Below are 21886 nucleotides of genomic sequence, written 5' to 3' on the forward strand. Positions count from 1 at the left end.
ATTTCTCTCTGTCAAATAAATAAATAAAATCTTAAAAAAAAAAAAATAAAATCATGATTAGGGGTGCTTGGCTGGCTCAGTTGGTATGGCATGTGACTCTTAACCTCAGGGTCATGAGTTCAAGCCCCACGTGGGCATGGAGCCTATTTAAAATAAAAAAAAAATAAATAATTAGACTTACTCATCAGAATAAAGTTTCTAGTATGCCTGTACTTTTCCACGGTTACTTCTTCCAAACCCACTGGTTTGATTATCCATGTATGATAGTTACACATTCTTTTTAACCATCAGAAGATGACTATCTTGGTGAAAATGCTGTCTAAATAATTTCCTGTCATTTATGAATAGTTATAAAAGATCAGTGGAATCCAGTGAATCAATGTGCACATGATGCTGGGCAAAGTGAAAAAGAAATTCCCTCCGTAGCTTTAAGCATACCACTGGTGAACCATGGAGTGGCAAAAAAAAAAAAAAAAAAAAAAAAAAGGACTGCCAAAGAGAAAGTATGGTCTAGTAGTGAGGAAACCAGAAAGACCTAGCTTCGAATTCCTACTCTGCTGCTACCTAGCTACATGAGCTTGAGCATCATTAACTCCTCTAGATCTCAGAACTATAAAATAGTGATAAAAATACGTACCTTTCTGGATTATCTTAGAGATTTAGTTTAATAATTTAGGGGTGCCTGAGTGGCATCAGTTAAGCATCTGCCTTCAGCTCAGGTCATGATCTCAGGGTTCTGGGATAGGCGCCAGGGATAAAGTCCTGGGATTGAACCCCAAGTTGAGTCCCTCAGCTCATTTGTGTGTGCACCTACATGCTTCTCTCTCTCAAAATTTAAAAAAAAAAAATTAGATAAAGCGCCCAAAACACATCTAATAAAAGGGAACCGTACTGTTCATTTGGCTGTTCAAAAACATGCAAGTATTGGGCACCTGAGTGGCTCAGTTGGTTAAGCATCTGCCTTTGGTTCAGGTCATGATCCCAGGGTCCTGGGATCAAGCCCTGTGTTGGGCTCCCTGCTCAGTGGGAAGCCTGCTTCTCCCTCTCCCTCTCCCACTCCCCCTGCCTGTGTTCCCTCTCTCGCTGTGTCTTCCTCTGTCAAATAAATAAATATTTTTTTTAATGCAAGGATTACAAAATTAAAATAGAAATAGAAAATTCTAATTCTTCTGATAAACACTGAAAAGCAAGGTAACCTGCCGAAGTTGCCGGGCCCTCATGATGTGCTCATTAATACAGAAAGGGGGGCACCTGGGTGGCTCAGTTGGTTAAGTGTCCAACTCCTGGTTTCAGCTCAGGGCATGATCTCATGGGTCCTGGGATGAAGCCCTGTAGGGCTTCATGCTCAGTAGGTAGTTTGATTCAAAGATTCTCTCCCTCTGCCCCTCACCTACTAACACACCCACATGGGCATACCCTCTCTTTAAAATAAAGAAATCTTCAAATAGAAATTAAATTCTAAAACGAATATATTAATCTAAATCTACATATAGGGGCACCTGGGTGGCTCAGTGGGTTAAAGCCTCTGCCTTTGACTCAGGTCATGATCTCAGGGTCCTGGGATCGAGCCCTGAATCGGGCTCTCTGCTCAGCGGGGAGCCTGCTTCCCCCTTTCTCTCTGCTTCCCTCTCTGCCTACTTGTGATCTCTGTCTGTCAAATAAATAAATAAAACCTTTAAAAAAATAATAAATCTACATATATATCTATATACCTATAGATATATAGATATAGATATATATGAATTCAAATGTTGCCTATATTTAAACCAGAACAATATCACCTTTGGAAAATGTAAATACTTAAAAAAGGGGGGGGGGAGTTCTGCAGCAAAATGTCATAATTACATGTTCTTAATTAAGGAAAAGAATTCCTAAGATTTTTTTTTTTAAAGCACAAGCAGGGGGAGTTGTAGGTAGAAAGAAAAGCAGGCTCCCCACCAAGCAAGGAGCCTGATACGGGACTTGATCCCAGAACTCTGGGATCATGACCTGAGCCGAAGGCAGATGCTTAACTGAGCCACCCAGGAATCCCTTCAATTGACATATTTTAAGACAGAAAAAATTATAAGCCCAAAAATAGAAGGCATAAATTTAAAAATGTTAGTAGTACACCAAGAGATCTTTTAAAAAAAAAAAAGTTGTTTTTAGTCAGCAGCAAGATGTCCTAGAGAGATGCTGGTTTAGCTCATGCCAAGACTCAAAAAATACCACTAAAAATGTACTAGAAGAGCTAGGGAAGGCAGACTAAACTTAAAATCAGATCAGCTACCTTTGAAGATGATCAGAGTATGACTGGGTTCCAAATTTCCACAAAACCTGACCTGGAAACTAATAACTCAATGGTAACAGTCTTGGGAAAAACAAACAGGTACATTACACACATTAAACTTTCAACTTCAGCATGAAGAAACTAAGAGTTGATGAAAGGACAATCTGTCTTCTACTACATGTCAAAATGATTCAGAAAGAGCTCACATCAATAATTATTTTTATGTGATTTCTTTCTTTCTTTTTTTTTTTTTTAAAGATTAATGATGGGGGCGCCTGGGTGGCTCAGTGGGTTAAGCTTCTGCCTTCAGCTCAGGTCATGATCTTAGGGTTCTGGGATCGAGCCCCACATCGGGCTCTCTGCTCATCAGAGAGCCTGCTTCCCCCCGCCCTCTGCCTGCCTCTCTGCCTACTTGTAATCTCTGTCTGTCAAATAAATAAAATCTTAGAATAAATAAATAGTTAATGATACCAGAATCTATTGAGTATATATTATTATAGCACTGCTATTGTTCCAAGTGCTTTAAATATATTATGTTATTTTATTTATTTATTTTTTAAAAAATTTTATTTATTTATTTGACAGAGATCACAAGGAGCGGAGAAGCAGACAGAGGAAGAGGAGGAAGCAGGCTCCCTGCCGAGCAGAGAGCCCAATGCAGGGCTCGATCCCAGGACCCTGGGATCGTAACCTGAGCCAAAGGCAGAGGCTTTAACCCACTGAGCCACCCAGGTGCCCCATTAAATATATTATTTTATTTAATCCTTCATGATAATCTCACAAGACAGGTACTTTTATTATCAACCACTTGCAGAAGGGTGATGAAAGGCAAAAAGTCAACTAACTACTAAAACAGTGAGGTAGGACAAAGTCTCTCTGCAGAACCCAAATTCTTATTCACTAGGCATACTGCCTCCAACAAAAGAATAGTGCTTGATTTTTAATGTAGTAAGAAGTGGGTATTTAGAAACTTGGGAAAATACAGAATAATATAAAGCAAAAATTTTAACTTTCCATACTTCTACCACCCACATGAAAATCGTAATTGTGCAAAGCAGAAACTACTTGTACTATAGGAAATTTAATTACTTTGGAGACAATCCACTAAACGGACTTAGTATTTTTTATATGTTGAATTTAGAAGTCTAAGGAAGAACCAGGATTTTGAATGTACAAGGCTGCTACATCAAATATGAATTTTGAAAATGAAAGTAGCCTCCAAATTATTTTTGTGCACAAAAGCTACATGTGAGATTTTTAAAAACTTGTATTGACACAAATTGTTAAAAATTATATTTCAAGTATCTTCTTCAATGTATATGGTACAATTAATATTTTGAGCACTGTTAAAACAAAAGAAAATTAAGTGCAAAACGTACAAAGATTTTCCTTACATAATTTCAGCCAATCAATACAGAGAGTGTAATGGAAAAATCACCATTTGGCAAACACCACAATAGTCATTCCTTCAGGCAAGAATCATCGAGAGATGCAAAAATTAATGACCAAAGCTATGACTAGAAAAAAACACACTTACATGGCCTCAAAATTATTCCCCATGAGATACTTTAAAGTAAAAACAGACCATGGAAGTTTAGAGTACAGAAACCTGGTAGGCACTGTCTTACACAAAGGATCAGAATAAACATCACAAGTAACAAGACAAAATGAGATCCCTGATATGATGCCCTGTGAAGGTCATAAAATCACTTCTGTGGTACACCCAAACAGAGAAAAGTTCTACAAAATAACCTGCTAGTACTCTTCAAAGTATCACAATTTGAAGGACATGGAAAGCATGAAAGACAAAGATGAACTATTAGAGAGTAAAGGAGACTCAGGAGACATGAAAACTAAATGCAATATGTAATCAGAATTAAACCCTAAACAAGAAAAATGACATCAATGGACCACTGGCAAATTTTGAGTAAGATCTGTAGATTAGATAATAATATTCTATCAATGCTGATTTCCTGATTTTAATCACGTGTACTGTGGCTACATAAGTTAAATTTAGGGAATGCGGGAGAAGGCATGAAATGCAAGAATCCTTTGTATTGTATTTGCTGCTCTTTTTTAAGTCTGAAATAATTTCCATATAAGTTTTAAACAATTTTAAGGAAAAAGAAAACCTGAAAAAACAAGCTAAAAGGCCCCTCTCCTCCTTTATACCCAATTCCTACCTAAAAACTTATCATTCCATTATGGGAAATAAGGAATTCACCTTAAATCAAAGAAAAACACCAATATAAGTTGAGTTTTTCCTCTCAAACCTGCTTTAGAAGAAGAAACAATAGAGGCACGTGGGTGGCTCAGGTGCATCTGTTTCTTGGTTTCAGCTCAGGTCATGATCTCAGGGTTGTGGGATGGGGATCCCCATTGGGCTCCACACTCAGCATGGAGTCTGCTTAAGATTTTCTTTCTCCCTCCGCCCATTCCCTCCAATTCTCACAAGCATGTGCACTGCATGCTCTAAAAATAAATAAATAAAATCTTTTTAAAAAGGGGGGGGAATAAATTTTAAGTTACTTCCCCCTCCAAAATTCTGACTTTAAGTATCTGAGTTCCAAAATACTTCCTTCACTTCACCTCTCTGAATTAAATACTATGTCTACTATATTCTAGGCCCTATGCTAACTATATACATTAGCTCTAATTCTTAAGACAACGTTGATAGAGTAGCTATGTGTATTGGTACCTACAGACAAGAGAATTGGGAATGGATATGAGTAAGTAATGTGCTCAAAGTAACTATCAGATGACAGAGCCAGTATTCAAACCCATGCCATCTGACTCCAAACACAAACTTGGCTCTGTGATGCCTCCCAAGAGGGCAGCTGAGATGTGAACAAACATGTAAATTAGAATAGGCTCATCGAATTCAATACCAGGATTTATCAAGAAGTAGAAATGTAATCAAGAGAAAAGTGAATACTACATTTTCACTTACTGGAAAAAAGACTTCTCAACAAAAATAAAACAGGAAAAGAGTTTCAGGAATGATGAATCACTCTTAAGTGTCTGACTCAAATTGTTTGTAGAAATATTTTTTGGTTTCCCACATATATATAAGAAGTGAATCTTTTTTTTTTTTGTTTAAGTGAATCTTACTAAAAAAAGAAAGTTTTAATACTCTGGTAACAGTATGGTATAGCAGGTAAAATCTTCCTAAAATGATGCTGAGCATTGCCTGGAAAATAAGCCAACTGGGCCAGGGCACCTTCTTTCTCCAGCAAGAGGAACTGCACCAGAACTCACCCTCCCCTGGGACTAGGGGTTTATTCCCCATGGTTCCCAAGTGCCAGTCTGTTGGTCTTCCCAGATAATTCTTAAAAATAACATCAATGAGGGACGCCTGGGTAGCTCAGTTGGGTAAGTGGCTGCCTTTGGCTCAGGTCATGATCCCAGCATCCTGGGATCAAGTCCCACATCTAGCTCCTTGCTCATCAGGGAGCCTGCTTCTCCCTCTGCCTCTGCCTGCCACTCTGTCTGCCTGTGCTCACTCTCTCTGACAAATAAATATATAAAATCTTAAAAAAAAAAAAATCAATAAGGGTGCCTGGGTGGCTCAGTGGATTAAGCCTCTGCCTTCGGCTCAGGTCATGATCTCAGGGTCCTGGGATCGAGTCATGCATCAGGATCTCTGCTTGGAGGGTAACCTGCTTCCTCCTCTCTCTCTCTCTGGCTGCCTCTCTGCCCACTTCTGATCTCTCTCTGTCAAATAAATAAAATCTTAAAAAAAATAACATCAATGAAACTAGAAGCTGGTTCTTTGAAAGAATTAATAAGATAAGATAAACCACTGGCCAAACTAATCCAAAAGAAAAGAGAAAGGACCCAAATCAATAAAATTATGAGTGAAAGGGGAGAGATCACAACCAACACCAAGGAAATAGAAACAATCATCAGAAATTATGATCAACAGATATATGCCAATAAGTTAAGCAACCTAGATGAAACGGATACATTCCTAGAAACCTATATACTTCCAAGACTGAAACAGGAAGAAATTGACAACTTGAATAGACCAATATCTAGTAATGAGATTGAAGCAGTGATCAAAAGCCTCCCTCCCCCCCGCAAAAAAACAAGAGCCCTGATGGATTTCCTGGGCAATTCTACCAAACATTCAAAGAAGAAATACTACCTATTCTCCTGAAGCTGTTTCAAAAAATAGAAACAGAAGGAAAACTTCCAGACTCTATGAATCCAGCACTAACCCTGATCCCCAAACCAGGCAAAGACCACATTAAAAAGAATTTCAGACCAGTATCCCTGATGAATATGGATGCCAAGATTCTCAACAAATTCCTAGCTAATAGGATCCAACGGTACATTAAAAGTATTATCCAGAGCGCCTGGGTGGCTCAGTGGGTTAAATCCTCTGGCTCAGGTCATGATCCGAGGGACCTGGAATTGAGTCCTGCATCAGGCTCTCTGCTCAGCAGGGAGGCTACGTCCCTTCCTCTCTCTAGGACTGCCTCTCTGCCTACTTGTGATCACTGTCTGTCAAATAAATAAATAAAACCTTAAAAAAAAAGTATTATCCACCACGATCAGGTGAGATTTATCCTTGGGATGCAAGGGTGGTTCAACATATACAAATCAACTTGACAGAACAAATCAGTAAGAGAAGAGAGAAGAACCACACAATCCTCTCAAATGATGCAGAAAAAGCATTTGACAAAACATAGCATTCATTCCTGATTTAAACTCTTCAAAGTATAGGGATAGAGGGAACATTCCTCAACTTCATAAAATCTATGAAAAGCCCACAGCAAATATCATTCTCAATGGGGAAAACTGACAGCCTTCCCTTTGAGATTGGGAACACAACAAGGATGTCCACTCTCACCACTATTGTTCAACATAGTACCAGAATTCCAAGCAACAACACTCAGACAACAAAAAGAAATAAAAGATATTCAAACTGGCAAAGAAGAAGTCAAACTCTCTCCCTTTGCAGATGACATGATACTTTATATGGAAAACCCAAAAGACTCCACCCCCAAACTACTAGAACTCCTACAGCAATTCAGTAATGTGGCAGGATACAAAGTCAATGCACAGAAATCAGTTGCTTTCTTATACACTAACAATGAAAATAGTGAAAGGTAAATTAGAGAATCAATTCCATTTACTATAGCACCAAGAACCGTAAGATACCTTGGAATAAACCTAACCAAAGAGGAAAAGGATCTGTACTCAAGAAACTACAGAACATTCATGAAAGAAATTGAAAAAGACACAAAAAGATGGAAAAGCATTCCATGCTCATGGATCAGAAAAATAAACATTGTTAAAATGTCTATACTGCCCAGAGCAATCTATACTTTCAATGCCATCCTGATAAAAATTCCCCTGGCATTTTTCAAAGAGCTGGAACGCTTAAACAACCCTAAATTTTGTATGGAACCAGAAAAGACTCCAAATTGCTGAGGAAATGTTGAAAAAGAAAAATAAAGCTGGGGGCATCACGTTGCCTGATTTCCAGCTTTACTACAAAGCTGTGATCACCAAGATAGCATGGTACTGGCACAAAAAAGACCCACAGACCAGTGGAACAGAGTAGAGAGCCCAGATATGGACCTGCGACTCGATGGTCAAATAATCTTCGACAAAATAGGAAAAAATATCCAGTGGAAAAAAGACAGTCTCTTCAATAAATGGTCCTGGAAAAATTGAACAGCTATGTGTAGAAGAGTGAAACTCAACCATTCTCTTACACCATACACAAAGATAAACTTGAAATGGATAAAAGACCTCAACGTGTGGCAGGAATCCATCAAAATCCTAGAGGAGAACATAGGCAGTAACCTCTTCAACATCGGCCACAGCAACTTCAATACATGTCTCCGAAGGCAAAGGAAACAAAAGCAAAAATGAACTTTTGGGACTTAAGATAAAAAGCTTCTGCACAGCAAAGGAAACAGACAACAAAACAAAGAGGCAACCCTTTGTTTGGGAGGGAATGGGAGAAGATATTCGCAAATGACACTACAGACAAAGGGCTGATATCCAAGACCTATAAAGAACTCCTCAAACTCAACAACCCAAAAAACCAGATAATCACAACAAAAAATGGGCAGAAGACATGAACAGACACTTCTTCAAAGAAGACATAAAAATGGCTAACATGCACAAGAAAAAAATGTTCATCATCATCAACCATCAGGGAAATTCAAATCAAAACCACATATACCAGTTAGAATGGCCAAAATTAACAACAAAAGAAAGAACAAGTGTTGGAGAGGATGTGGAGAAAAGGCAACCCTCTTACACTGTTGGTGGGAATGCAAGTTGGTGCAGCCACTTTGTAAAACAGTGGAGATTCCTTAAGAAATTAAAAATAGAGCTTCCCTATGACCCTGCAATTGCACTACTGGGTATTTACCCCAAAGATACAGATGTAGTGAAAAGAAGGGCCATATGTACCCCAGTGTTCATAGCAGCAATGGCCACAGTCGCCAAACTGTGGAAGGAGCCAAGGTGTCCTTCAATGGATGAATGGATAAAGATGTGATCCATATATACAATGTAATATTATGCCTCCATCAAAAAGGATGACTACCCAACTTCTGTATCAACCTGGACAGGAATGGAGGAGATTATGCTGACTGAAATAAACCAAGCAGAGAAAGTCAATTATCATATGGTTTCACTTACTTGTGGAGCATAAGAAATAACACGGAGGACACTGGGAGATAGGAAGAAGTGAGTTGGGGGAAATTGGAGGGGGAAACAAACCACGAGAGACTGTGAATTCTCTCAGGGGGTGGAAGGGAGGGGGTGGGGGGGTTGGGTGAGCATGGAAGGGAGGGGGTGGGGGGGTTGGGTGAGCATGGTGGTGGGTACTAAGGAGGGCACGGATTGCATAGAGCACTGGGTGTGGTGCACAATGAATCTTGGAACACTGAAAAAATAAAATAAAATTATAAATAAATAAATAAAACCTATATAGCCCAAAGTTTAAGCAGTGTACTACTTAACAAGGCACTTTCAAGCCTACCCTTATAACAAAAGAGAACAATGACATATGGTGGAAGGCAGTGAGGCCTTCACCAGCACACCATTCCCTGTCCAGTAGCACCCACCCAGCATCATTTCCTATGCAATAAACGGAATCACAGGATCTTTTGTCAGTTAAGAATTCTTGGCTTACAAGGTCCTCCAATCAGGTCAGCTTCTTAGCAGATAACTCTATCACCATATAAAATTCATCCCAAGCTATTACACAACACAGAGGATAAAAAGATTAACAAATTCTCATAAAAATGAAAAAAAAAAAAGATAAAAGGACTTCTTTATCCTATTCAATTTGCATACTAATGAAATAATACTTTATATGCCTTCCTTATAAATATATTATTTAGTGATAATGTTAACTAAAAACCACTGACTGACAACTACATGTCAGTCATTTAGCCATGAGCTCTATGTACAGTATGCTTGCACCTACTCTAGGAACTGGTATTATTACCGACACTCCCATTTTACAAGTGAGGAAAATGAGAGACAAAGACATAAAATAACTTGCCCAAAGTTACACAGCCAGTACGAAGCAGAGGCTGAATGGCTTTAACCACGACTAGCTTGCTTGATTCACTGATCTTTCGAACAACCCCATGAGGTTTTATAGGCAGCATATTAAAATAGGCATACTTTATTCAGGTGAAAAAAAAAGGTCTATTGAGATTAAATGAGATGCTCAATATCATACTAAATTGGCATTCACAACCATTAAGTAAAATAATTTCATAAAAACCAGTCTAAGGCTCAGGACTGTGGTAACAACAGATGCTATACATGGAGCTCTAGTTTAACTCCATATGGTAAGACCATGGTCAAACATCTTTTTAAACCTAAAGAGAAGTTCAGTTGTTAGTTCTCCATTTTGTTCCTGACCACAACTGAACAAGACTCATGCTGATGTAATTGTTACATGTGGTACAGAAAACTGTAACAGAATTTGGAATTACCTAGTGAACTTCTAAGCCTCTCTTTATTATTAGCTTGGCATAATAAATTAATTGAGGACAATATGACTCCTTATAAATAACTCAAACAACCAACGTTAATATTTAATGAACTTCTCATTCTCACTCTGTAAATATTTTAACACTTCCAATGAAGACATGCTACAACAGAAAGACTAAAAAAAGCCAGCCTCCAGCTCTGAAAATGCACTTACATGGTTGTTGATACCACACTAAAATAGTACATATCAGAAACAAAAAAGATCACCTTTTTTCCAACTTACTTACAAAGAACTAAAAAAAGAAACAAAAGAAAACAGAAGCTGATTACTCACTTTGGTGACAGAGGGGTATAAATTTCACATGGAATTTACTAATGATGCCTTCTCTCAGACTTCACACAAGAGATAAAGTCAAATCTGGGACAACATATGCATACCTCAGAAACACAAAACCTTTGCATATAAACACATAAACACATAAAATCATGTTTCCAATGATCATTTGAACGGCACCATTTCAACATTTAAAAAAAAGCAAAACTTCACATATGTTTATTATTTATATATTGATGTTTAAGTTTTCTTGATCCATTCTTGGAAGAAATGCAAGACCAAGAGGTTTTGATCTAAACTCTCTTGCTTTATAATTTTCTGTTTCTACTTTTTACATTATACTTGTCTTCCGCAAAGCTAAAAAGATGGACAAAGCAAGAAAATCAATTCTAAATTAGCTCTGATTAGCTATTTCATGAAACCAAAGCAGAAACAGTGAGCTAGTCCCTTCCATCTTTCTTCATTTGACCAATATTTTTAGAGTGACTGACTCACACATGCTCAGCACTCCCTTGTAATGATTTAATGATCCATGGTGATCACAGGGAAAGAGAGCAACTACAGAACTTCCAACCTGTTTGTGGTAGTGATAGAATTAGTCCCTGTAAGGTAAATTACATAACTTGTTTTAAAGACATCATCTATCAACATATGATAACTCAACTGCATCCTGTTATAAAAATAGTTCTGGCCTACATCAGTAATGGAAGATGACACAATTCTCCCAAAACCCTCTTTTCTGTGTCTTACCTAATATCAAGACTAATGATCAACATTTGAACAGCAACGGCTAAAATATTTTACAAAACACAAGACCTATTTTCCACTTTCCACAAACACATGATAAAATTTACTTCAGATACAATGTAGGATATTTGTTCTCTAACAACTACCCACACAATTCTCTTCTGAGATATAACAATCATGCTATTGCAACAATTAAGATGACCCACAGCATCAAAAAATAATAAAGGACGATGGCTTAAATCCCAGGATACAAGCATAAGATACAGCCAATTAGTCTCTAGGAAAATTCACATTTGTTTTAGTCTTTCTTCAATGAAATTTTTCTCTTAGATACAGATAGGGCATTTTAAACAGATTGTTTTTCTTTTTTTCCTCCTGTAACATTAGCAGCTAGCTCAGAAAAATTCAGTGTTTTGGAATGTAGTGTGAATGCCCACCACTCCCTTCAGCTGTGGATAACTGAGAGAGAAACTGAAAGCAGTTTCATATTAAAAATCATTTTCTAAAAAACACATAGCTTCTATGAAATAATACTGCAGTGAATTAACTACTTCTTTATAGGATAAACCAAGAAGTGTGTTAATGAACAAAGATAAATGGATACTATATAGGGTTCTGATAAACCCTATCACTAATCCATACTTAAAGGTTTGCTTTTCTTTTTTCATTAGAAAAGCCTTTGGGAAAACGAAGCACAACTTAGCAGTGGTTCTCAAGGAGGCCCCAGGAAGAGAGTATCTATCCAAGGGATCGTGAGGCATATTCATCTCAAACTTGAAATTTCTTTGATGTCTGCCTTTACAGGTTTAAACAGTATAAAAATTTCTCTTCTACCATATAATACACACATTTATCTTTTTACATATACACACACATACACATACATATATATTTATCTTAATGGTATTATTTTCTCACCACCAATTAAACAATGGAAAACAGTAAGAATGTCTGCTATGACTTTGTGGTTTCTTTTTTTTTTTTTTTTTTAATTTTTAAAAATTTATTCATGGGGTTCGTGTATGTAGATATCTAGTCATGTGACTCTCTTTTAGGACTGTTTTAATAATTAAGGACTCAGAAGTACCTGAATAAAGATCCAGCTTTTTGTAAAGAATTTCTCCCTTTTTTATTTTTTTTTCCATTTGTTCTTTAAATTTAAATTCATCAATTAATGAAGACTGTTATTACTAGTTTCAGAGGTAGAGGTCAGTGATTCATTGGTCTTATATAACACCCATTGCTCATTACATCACGTGCCCTCCTTAATGGGTATCACCCAGTGACCCTATCCCCCCACCTTCCTCTCCTCCAGCAACTCTGTTTCCTATGATTAAGAGTCTCTTATGGTTTGTCTCCCTCTCTGGTTTTGTCTTGTTTTATTTTTCCCTTCTTTTCCCTATGATACTCTGTTTTGTTTCTTAAATTCCACATGTCAGTGAGATCATATGATAATTGTCCTTCTCTGACTGACTTATTTCACTTAGCCTAATACCTTCTAGTTCCATCCACATCATTGCAAATGGCCAGATTTCATTTTTGATGGCTGAGTAAAATTCATGTGTGTCTGTGAGTGTGTGTGTGTATACTATATCTTCTTTATCTAGTTATACTCTGTGGTTTCAGGTAGCTCAGATACCTACCTCTTTCTCAAAACCTAGGTTAAGAATTATAGATTGAGAGTATTCTGGCATATTAATAGTTCCATTTATCACTTGTCATCTTTTTTCATTGTCTTTTTTTTTTTTTTTTTTTTTTTTTCATTTCTAGCCACTTTTACTATTTCTATGCTTTGGTACTCAGAATTACTACCAAAGTTTTGTGCTTTGGTTAATTCCTCATTTACTCCATCACACTACATCTCAAGGCATGCCCCCTTCTTGCTGATTTCAAAACCATGAAACTTGTTTGGCACAAAAAATTTCCTTTTTATGTGCAGCTTTCTCCAATCTGCTACAATGTGCCTACACCATATACCTGTTTTTGCCCTGTCTGGGGTCAAGAAAGAGAAAAAAAACAAGCACACAGCATTCCCTCATGATAATCTTAACCCAATACAATCACTTGTAGCAGTTACATTTGCTTATTGTGTCAGAATTAAATGTGTTAATTTCTTATGGAAATACCACAAACAGAAATCACAGAAATCTCAACTATATACAGAGCTTCCAGATTTTCACCAATGTAACTAGTGCTCAGATAAAAACACAAAACAAAATATTACTAGCATGTAGCAACTGTATTTTATTTTTCTAACTGACTCTCCTACTTCTACTCAGTCTTTGGGTTTTGTTGTCAGTTGTTTACATAGAACGCTAAATATCAGGCACTAAATACATTCATTCAACAACTGTATGTTGAGGACCTACTACGTGCCAGTTGCCATTCTATGCCCTGGGGATAAACCAGTGAACAAAATAAAAAAAAAACCTGGCCCTCACTGAGCTTACATTCTTGTTAAGGGAAAATGACAATGAACAAGACAAATTAAATCAAATATATAATATGTTAGATGGTGATATGTACTCAGGAAAAGTACTAAAGTACTAAAAAGCAAGAGAGGAGTTAGAAAATGTGAGAGAGGGAAAATTTTTAGAAAGGACCAAAGAAAACCATATTGAAAGGTGACATCTGGGTCAAAACCTGAAAGAACGATGGAGCTAGAGAACGATGGGAATAGCAAATCGAAGAACGATCTAGATACAAAGACCAACAAATACAATACATTCTTCTCTGAGGGAGAAGAATGCCTGGTGTATTTGAGAAACAGCAGGGGATTCAGAGCTTTGTGGGGCCTCATGGGTCATGTGTAAGGAAGCTGGCTTTTCCTTTGAGTGAGAGCAGAAGCCACTGATGAATTCAGAAAGTGAGCTATGACCTATTTCATCACTATCGCTGGCTTTTTTACTAGGCAGAGATGAGAGGGGAAAAAGGTAGTGGAAGGAGGGAGAACAGTCAGGAAACTGCTGTAATAATAGTCCAGGGGAAAGCTGGTGGTGGCTTGGACTAACATGGTTACGGCCATGCAGAGAGTAGTATGAGGTCAGATCCTCTGTCTCCTCTAGGCTGCTGAAGAAGAGATAAGAGAGACCATGACACTGGGCGCCTGGGTGGCTCAGTGGGTTAAGCCGCTGCCTTCGGCTCAGGTCGTGATCTCGGGGTCCTGGGATCGAGTCCCGCATCGGGCTCTCTGCTCAGTGGGGAGCCTGCTTCCTCCTCTCTCTCTCTCTCTGCCTGCCTCTCTGCCTACTTGTGATCTCTCTCTGTCAAATAAATAAATAAAATCTTAAAAAAAAAAAAAAAAAAAAAAAAAAGAGAGACCATGACACTGAAATTAAGCAACTGAAGAGGTCCACAAAAACCTGGCAAGTACGACATCCTAGAAGCCAGAAGAAAAAAGTATTTTCATGAAGAGATGAATAAAAAGTCTTAAAAAAAAAAGACTGATGAGAATCTTTGGATTCAGCAACAACAGAGCAGAAAACCTCAATCGAGTGTGTTTAAGAGCAAAGGGGAGAAGAAATATTTGAGACAAGTGTGCACAGACAACTTTTTTAAGGCATTTTAACATAAAAGATGGGAAAGAAATGAGCCACAGGCTGGAGAGGGAAGTAAGGACAGGACTTCTCCTTTTAATGGGAGAACATAGAGCAGCTAGAGGAATGACGGGAAAAAGGATATAGAAGAAAGAGGGAGAAGTGTCAGAGCCATGAGGAAAAGACTAGCATATAAATGGGTGATGTTCTCTTCTGCCGGCTTCTATTCTCCCATCGAAGAAGGAAGCAAGATGCTAGAAGCACCAGAGGTTTGAGAAAGGAGAACATATCTCAGCTGTTGTCTAGGAGTCTGGGACGGAGATGGACCAGGGAAATAGGATTACTGGGTAGCACTAAGGACTCACCAAGTTTAGAGATCATAAATACAAGGTGAGACCTATAGCATGGTTACTTTTTTTATTCTTTAACTACATTTAGAAGTATGGGTACAAGGAAAGTGCTGAATATATACAAGACTATGATTACCATGACTGATGATGGGATTTAGACTGGGTAAGGAAAGTAAGACATCAGGAGGACAAGGGAGAGTGGAAAAATGCTTTATTTAGAAGACTGAAGGTCCCAACAGGCCCAGGAAATTAGCGGAGTAACAGAAATTGTGATACAAAAAGATAAGAGGTGGTAGACAGAAAGGAAACTGCAACTGAGACAATGGAGGGATGGCACTTTGGATAAAAACAAGGTCTGGAAATGAGTAGCAAGGTGGGGCAGAGGGCAAAAATTCAATGAAGAGGAATTCCGGGTCTGAAGACACCAAAGTACTGGAAGAATTATCCCCAGGAAAATTGAATAGTCAAATCACCACGAATTAGAACCCAAGCAGTACTGGAGTGAATGCCAGTGAACTAAGACCACAATCTGACAGGAGACAATTCTTCATCACTCTGACATTTCTGCACATAAGTGAGCACAGGTACAATGACTGCCATCATTGCAGACTTTCTCTGCAAGCAAGCTTATATAAATAAGCAAACAGCCCTGAAAAATAGAGAGTATCTCTCTTCAAAGCAAATGGCAGGTTTATCTACACCCATGGAAGATACACTCCTCCTCTAGGACATGAGCAGACATGATTTGTGTCCAATATAAAAGACTGTAGTTCTTCTCCTATAACTCAATTCACTGTGGGTACAGGTATCTCCTGGTCCTCTTCAAGTCACACCCTTTGGTGACTGTGGGAATTGGGACCTGGGGAACCAGTGAAGTAAGCAAATGCTGTTACCGTGTCTGCTGCTTGTGCTATTCAGAATAAGTCCTTTGATTCCGACCCAGAAGTCTCCTGTCTTCTGCCAGCATCCATGACATAACACTGTGGTAGTTAATGTACAAGTAACTTGCAAGAAAGGTAAATCTCAGACCTTTGAAAGTTTTTGATAAAATCCCCAATGAATATGAGGTGGGGATGAAAGATTACTGAAACAGGGTGGGTAGAAGGTGTATAAGTTTAAACACAAGAAATAAAGTTTGGAGGCATTTTTGAAGAGAGAATGGTCTGGAAAAAGCAACAAGAAGTGAAGAAAACACCTCATGGGCTCAGCACTACAAAGAAAGCAGGATAACCGCTACTACTTGAGACAGTTACAGATAGTGTCAGTAGGGAAGCCCAATTCAATTTAAAGCAAAAAAGTGAAGGCAAAATAAATAAAGAGGCTGAATATTAAGAGGAATTTGATTATGACTGACCCTGAGTTCCAGGGACATAATGGTAGATTTTCAGGAGGCAGGGAGGGGTGGGTTTGGGGATCAGATCTGGACACACATGGTAAGAGATCCATCAATCTGAGACTTCTTGCGTGACTTACATGAACAGGAAGAAAGGGCATGATGAAATTTGCTGTGATTAGTCTTAATCAGATTAAAATTGCCAATGTGTTTCAGCATCCCTAGACCTTGTTTTACTCATCCAATCTCTACTACGGAACAAATTCTTTCTTACCAAACAGAACATCGTTTTAGAAAGTTAAGAACATACAAGTTTTAAAATATATAAATGCCACAACTGTTATTAAGAGAGTGTTAACTTACTTGAATTAGATCTAAAATGCCAAGTTCACTTTCTGAAGAATCCACACAGAAGACAAAATATAATGTTGCATAATGTCTATAAATCAGTTTGTTATCAGATCCTCCAATTAACCTAAACGACAAAACAAAAATTGGAATGTTATAGGAATAAAATAAAACACATTTTCATTAGCTCAAACTGGCAATTTGTTTAAAACCTTTTATAAGATGCCTGAACATAGCATGTAAAGCTGTAACATTCAAGTGAACTTAGAGACTTAAGTGAATTAACATGGCTGTTTTCTTCAGAGATAACAAAAGAAGCTGGTGCTTAATATTAGTTCATCCGTTCATTAAACCATCCACTGAGTACCTACCATCTGCCAGCTACTGACAGTGGATAAAGGAACAGTAACAAATAAATAAGAAAAAATGGTCAGAGTAGAAGGCACTACATGGTGATTCCAAACAGGATGATTCTGTACTGTCGGATCTGCCACCTAAGATGAAATCTTAGGAGTGACATTTAGACTGAGAGCTAATGATAAGGGATTAGCCATTAAAAAAATTTAGAGAAAAGCATTTCAGGCAAAGGTGATAGCTAATAAAAAGGCCAGGTCATCAAGAAAAAAATATATATGTTCAAGGAAGAGAAAGAGGGTGCACGGAAAAGAAAAGATTAGTAAACAAACAGAAGTAGGCAGGAACCAGGTCACAGGGCATTTTAAAATGCTTATTAGATTTAACTCTGTAAGTCACAGTAAGTTATACAGCTTACAGCTGACTATTAACTGGGGAGGAAAAAAAATAATATTACTTAAGTTTTAGAGAAATTTACCTTCAAAATCTCCTCCAAAAATACATTTTATTTTGAAATATAAATGCAAAAAACTTAGGTAAGAAATATTCAATTCTTTCATCAAACATTTTTATTTACACTGACTGGAATGTCAGCATTTTAAAAATAGTAATTTAGGACTCATTCCAAACACCTTATGTTTTTCTAGTTTAGCTATTTCATAGTTACATTTACAGTAATTAGTTTACCTTCTCAAAAGACCTTTAAACCTAATATAAAATAAAATGAAGGCCAAATGTAATCAAAGCTAAGGGAAGACTTAAACAAGACACAGGAAAATAGCACCTATTTCTTAACTCTGTAAAACTAACACTGAAGGGGCACTTGGGTGGCTCAGGTCATGATCCCAGGGTCCTGAGATTGAGACCCACATCGGGCTCTCTCCTTGGAGGGGAGCCTCCTTTCTCCTCTCTCTCTCTACCTGCCTCTCTGCCTACTTGTGGTCTCCCTCTGTCGAATAAATAAATAAAATCTTAAAAAAAAAAAAATAACTAACACTGAATTCACAAGGCCAAAGAAACAACTTCTATAAGTACCCACTTCTTTCATGGCTTCTTATAGCAAAAGTGGAAGTGATTTTTGACAAGAATTAAGAATGACTACTATGCTAGACAAATTTCTAGAAAAGATATTCGATTAAAAATATGTATGTGCAATTTAAAGAATCTCTGAGATGATTTTTATAGACTATGATGGCAACTGTTCCTGAGAAGACACAAAAAGAACACTCACAGGATTATAGTTCGTCCTGAATCAGCAATTTAGTGATTATCTTAAACTTTTGTTCAGCTCTACCATAAAAGAAGAGCAAACTATTGAGAACTGTAAGTTTCAAAATGACAACCCATGCCATTAAAAGAAAGCAAAGACTTAATACATAGCACAAGTACATACTTTACCTTTTAAAATGTTATTTTATCTTCAAACTAGAGTGCAACACTGATAAATACTGATTCAAATTCTTGTATGGAAGGCAACATACCATATAAAACCACAGAATTTTAAAACCTGCCCTTACTTTAAATATCTCATATTACGGGGGGGAACCGAGGTACAAGAAGTGACCTGATCAAGAAAACCAGATTTGTTAGTCACAAAACTAGGCCTGAATCAGCTGTATAGCCTCATCTCTGATGTAATGTTTGCCTCCGACATTTTGTAAGCCTGGAAAAGAAGGATCACAGACTTGAGCCCTGATTTCTAGATCGCACAGTGCCCTGCCTGGGAAGAGCCAGGTTCTTTCATGCCCATCACCTTCGGTGCCCTGTGCTGGGTGACAAGTCCCTGCAAGAGAATAAAATGCTGAGATGAAGAAAAGTGGTAATGGCAGAGACCACTCAACTCCTGCAGAAGTGTGGCAGACATAAAGCACAATTAAAATACAAAAAACACAAAGCAGGTACACCTGTCTCAACGATTAAACTGGGAGGTCTGGAGGCAATAGCAAAATTTATAAATTTTAAGTGTGTATGTGTAGATTGAACCACAGCACGATCTAACCCTTTAAGAAATGCAAGTAAACTTTCTAAGTGATAAACAGTGATGTATGGTCAAGTAAGAATGGATTTTCTATTATCCAACCTACTTTTCAAAATAAATATCATACACATTAAAATATAGAAAAGTATAGGTCTCTCTAATATATAATTTTTCATAATGGGGCTCAGCTAAAGTTTAGTTCTTGACTTGTCAATGAAGAAATATCTTATTAAGAAATTGATTATAGGAGCACCTGAGTGGCTCAGTGGGTTAAAGCCTCTGCCTTCGGCTCAGGTCATGATCCCGGAGTGCTGGGATGGAGCACTGCATCAGGATCTCTGCTCGGCAGGGAGCCTGCTTCTTCCTCTCTCTCTGCCTGCCTCTCTGCCTACTTGTGAGCTCTGTCTGTCAAATAAATAAATAAAATCTTTAAAAAAAAAAAAGAAATTAATTATATTAACATGAGCAGGAACATTTATAAAACTGCTTTCATGGAACCCACTAATTTAAAAGTATTTATTTATAATAGCTGGCAAGCTAATTATAACTGATTTTTATTTATTCATTTTAAAAATAGTAAACTCTTTAGCTGAATTCTACCTATATGCAGATATACCTATATATATATACATGCACACAGGTATTTATTTGAAAAGCAGATTTCAGTCTGCTTATAATAAAAGAATTTGTAAGTTGTTATGAACAGGTCTATTCACTCCAAGGAATACCCTCTAGTCATTAAAAAGAATGACGTAGCTTTAAATGTGTTTATATGCAAAACTTCTAAAAATATTAAGTGAAAATGAGCAACATGCAAAGCAGCATACTTAGTGTGATCCTGTAAATAAAATTTTTTTAAGGTTGTATCTTTATATGTTGGTCAATGAAAAATTAATTTTCTAGAAGGATACACAAGAAAGTGAGAAAGATTAAAGTTAGGAAAGGGAGACTTGGTTTATGATTAATTTTACATGTCTCTGTAACGATTGAATTTTTGCCACATGAATATAGTACATTTAACATTTACTGTAACATGTACTGTAACATTTTTAAGGAAAAAAAAGGACTACATATCTTTAAAAAATTCTTTAAGTTAGACTTATAGCTAACAAGGTGATAATTAATCTCTTTATCCAATTAATCAAAATTAGGAAATTTTTACCGTAACCAATAACTAAACAGTATATATTTTAATCATATAGTCAAAGATTAGAAATGTCCATGAAATGCTTTACTTACAATCCTCCTTCTAGGAAATTACAAACATTTTCATCTCTCTTAGATACCAAATGGAATGTCTCCCTGATGATTTGCTGTTGTGTATCTTCACTCTGAGAAAGAATAATTTATATATGTTAGGATTAAATTTCTAGGTTTAACAGCATTTTAAGAATTTTAAAAGTAGAAGGCAGTATTAACTATCAGGGAAATTAATCTATGAGGGAGGTCCTTGGAGAGCTAACATACTACATCTCACAGAAACAAAACCCAACACTTTTCAATATAAAAAAAAAAAGCAAAAACAAAACAAAACCAACATTTTAGTTTGCTACTAAAATAAAACTAACACTTCCCAATTTCAAAATCCAGGAAGAAAAATATTAGATGAATTAAAGACTACTAGTAAAAGGGACACTAGATAGTAACAACTCAAAGGTGACTGTTTTATAAATGAGTAACCTGAAACAGAGAGGTAAAGTTATAAATAATTCATGTAGCTAATCTGTATTTTATTAGAAGGAATATATAGAAGTTTAGAGCTTCCAATTAAGTTTAAATGCAAACTGAGATAAGTCCATCCATATTAGTCATATAAGCATAGCGTAAAACCAAAAGTTTGCTCAGTAAGTATTAAATTCCCCAAGCAATTCACATGCTAGTAAAAAAGAGTCAGCTTCTCAAACACTTCAATAGGAAACTGGGCAAAATCACAAATAGGAATTTCACAGGAAAGGAAATATGATGGTCCATAAACAAATGAAAAGACATGGAAGGCCTGGGGTGGCTCAGTTAGTTAAGCCTCTGAGTCGGTTTTGGCTCAGGTTATGATCTCAGGGTCATGAGATAGAGCCCCACTTCAGGGTCCATACTGAGCCTGGAGCCTGCTTAAGATTCTTTCACTTCTGCTGTTCCTCCCAGCTTTTAAAAAAAAAAAAAAATATGTTATCCCTCACTGGCAATGAAATGAAATACAAATTAAAGTCACAATGAAATAACACCACATGCATCACATTAGCAAAGTGTAAGTCTTACAATACCACATTGTAGACAAAGATGTGGAGCCCAACTCATCCCACCAAGTGGGAGAGCAAATGGTATCATCACCTGAGAAAACACCTAAATATCTTCCAAAGTCCCAATACCAAATGCCATCAAACTGGGGGTTAGGGTTTCAACATATGAATGGGGGGGGATAGGAAGACACTGCAGTCTATAGCAGGGGGAAAAAAGCAAGTCAACAAAATGACATGTAATCATTCAACAATATAAATTTCAAAAATATGTAAAAGTAATAAATATTTTTAAAAATATGTAAAAGTAAGTAGTATTTGATACACATATATGTAATAAAAATAAAACTGTGAAGAATATCAGGGGAATGATTAGCAAATTTCAAAGTACTGATTTCATAAGACTATATTCTCTAGTCACATTGCAAA

The 21886-nt window shown here is 37.0% G+C and overlaps 1 protein-coding gene across 4 annotated transcripts in view; it reads right to left on the reverse strand.

The window, feature by feature from the left end:
- Positions 1-21886, reverse strand: part of AP3S1 (adaptor related protein complex 3 subunit sigma 1) — a 77166-nt gene that overhangs the window by 30873 nt on the left and 24407 nt on the right. For all 4 annotated transcript variants that reach the window (XM_059175817.1, XM_059175816.1, XM_059175819.1 and 1 more), the window contains exons 2-3: positions 20466-20557; positions 16910-17021 (exon numbers count right to left, since the gene is read on the reverse strand). In XM_059175817.1, the coding sequence (XP_059031800.1) occupies positions 16910-17021; positions 20466-20557 (204 nt within the window). The remainder of the gene's footprint in view (positions 1-16909; positions 17022-20465; positions 20558-21886) is intronic.

Source organism: Mustela lutreola, chromosome 5, assembly GCF_030435805.1.
Source record: "Mustela lutreola isolate mMusLut2 chromosome 5, mMusLut2.pri, whole genome shotgun sequence".
In the NCBI taxonomy this organism is placed as follows: Eukaryota; Metazoa; Chordata; class Mammalia; order Carnivora; family Mustelidae; genus Mustela; species Mustela lutreola.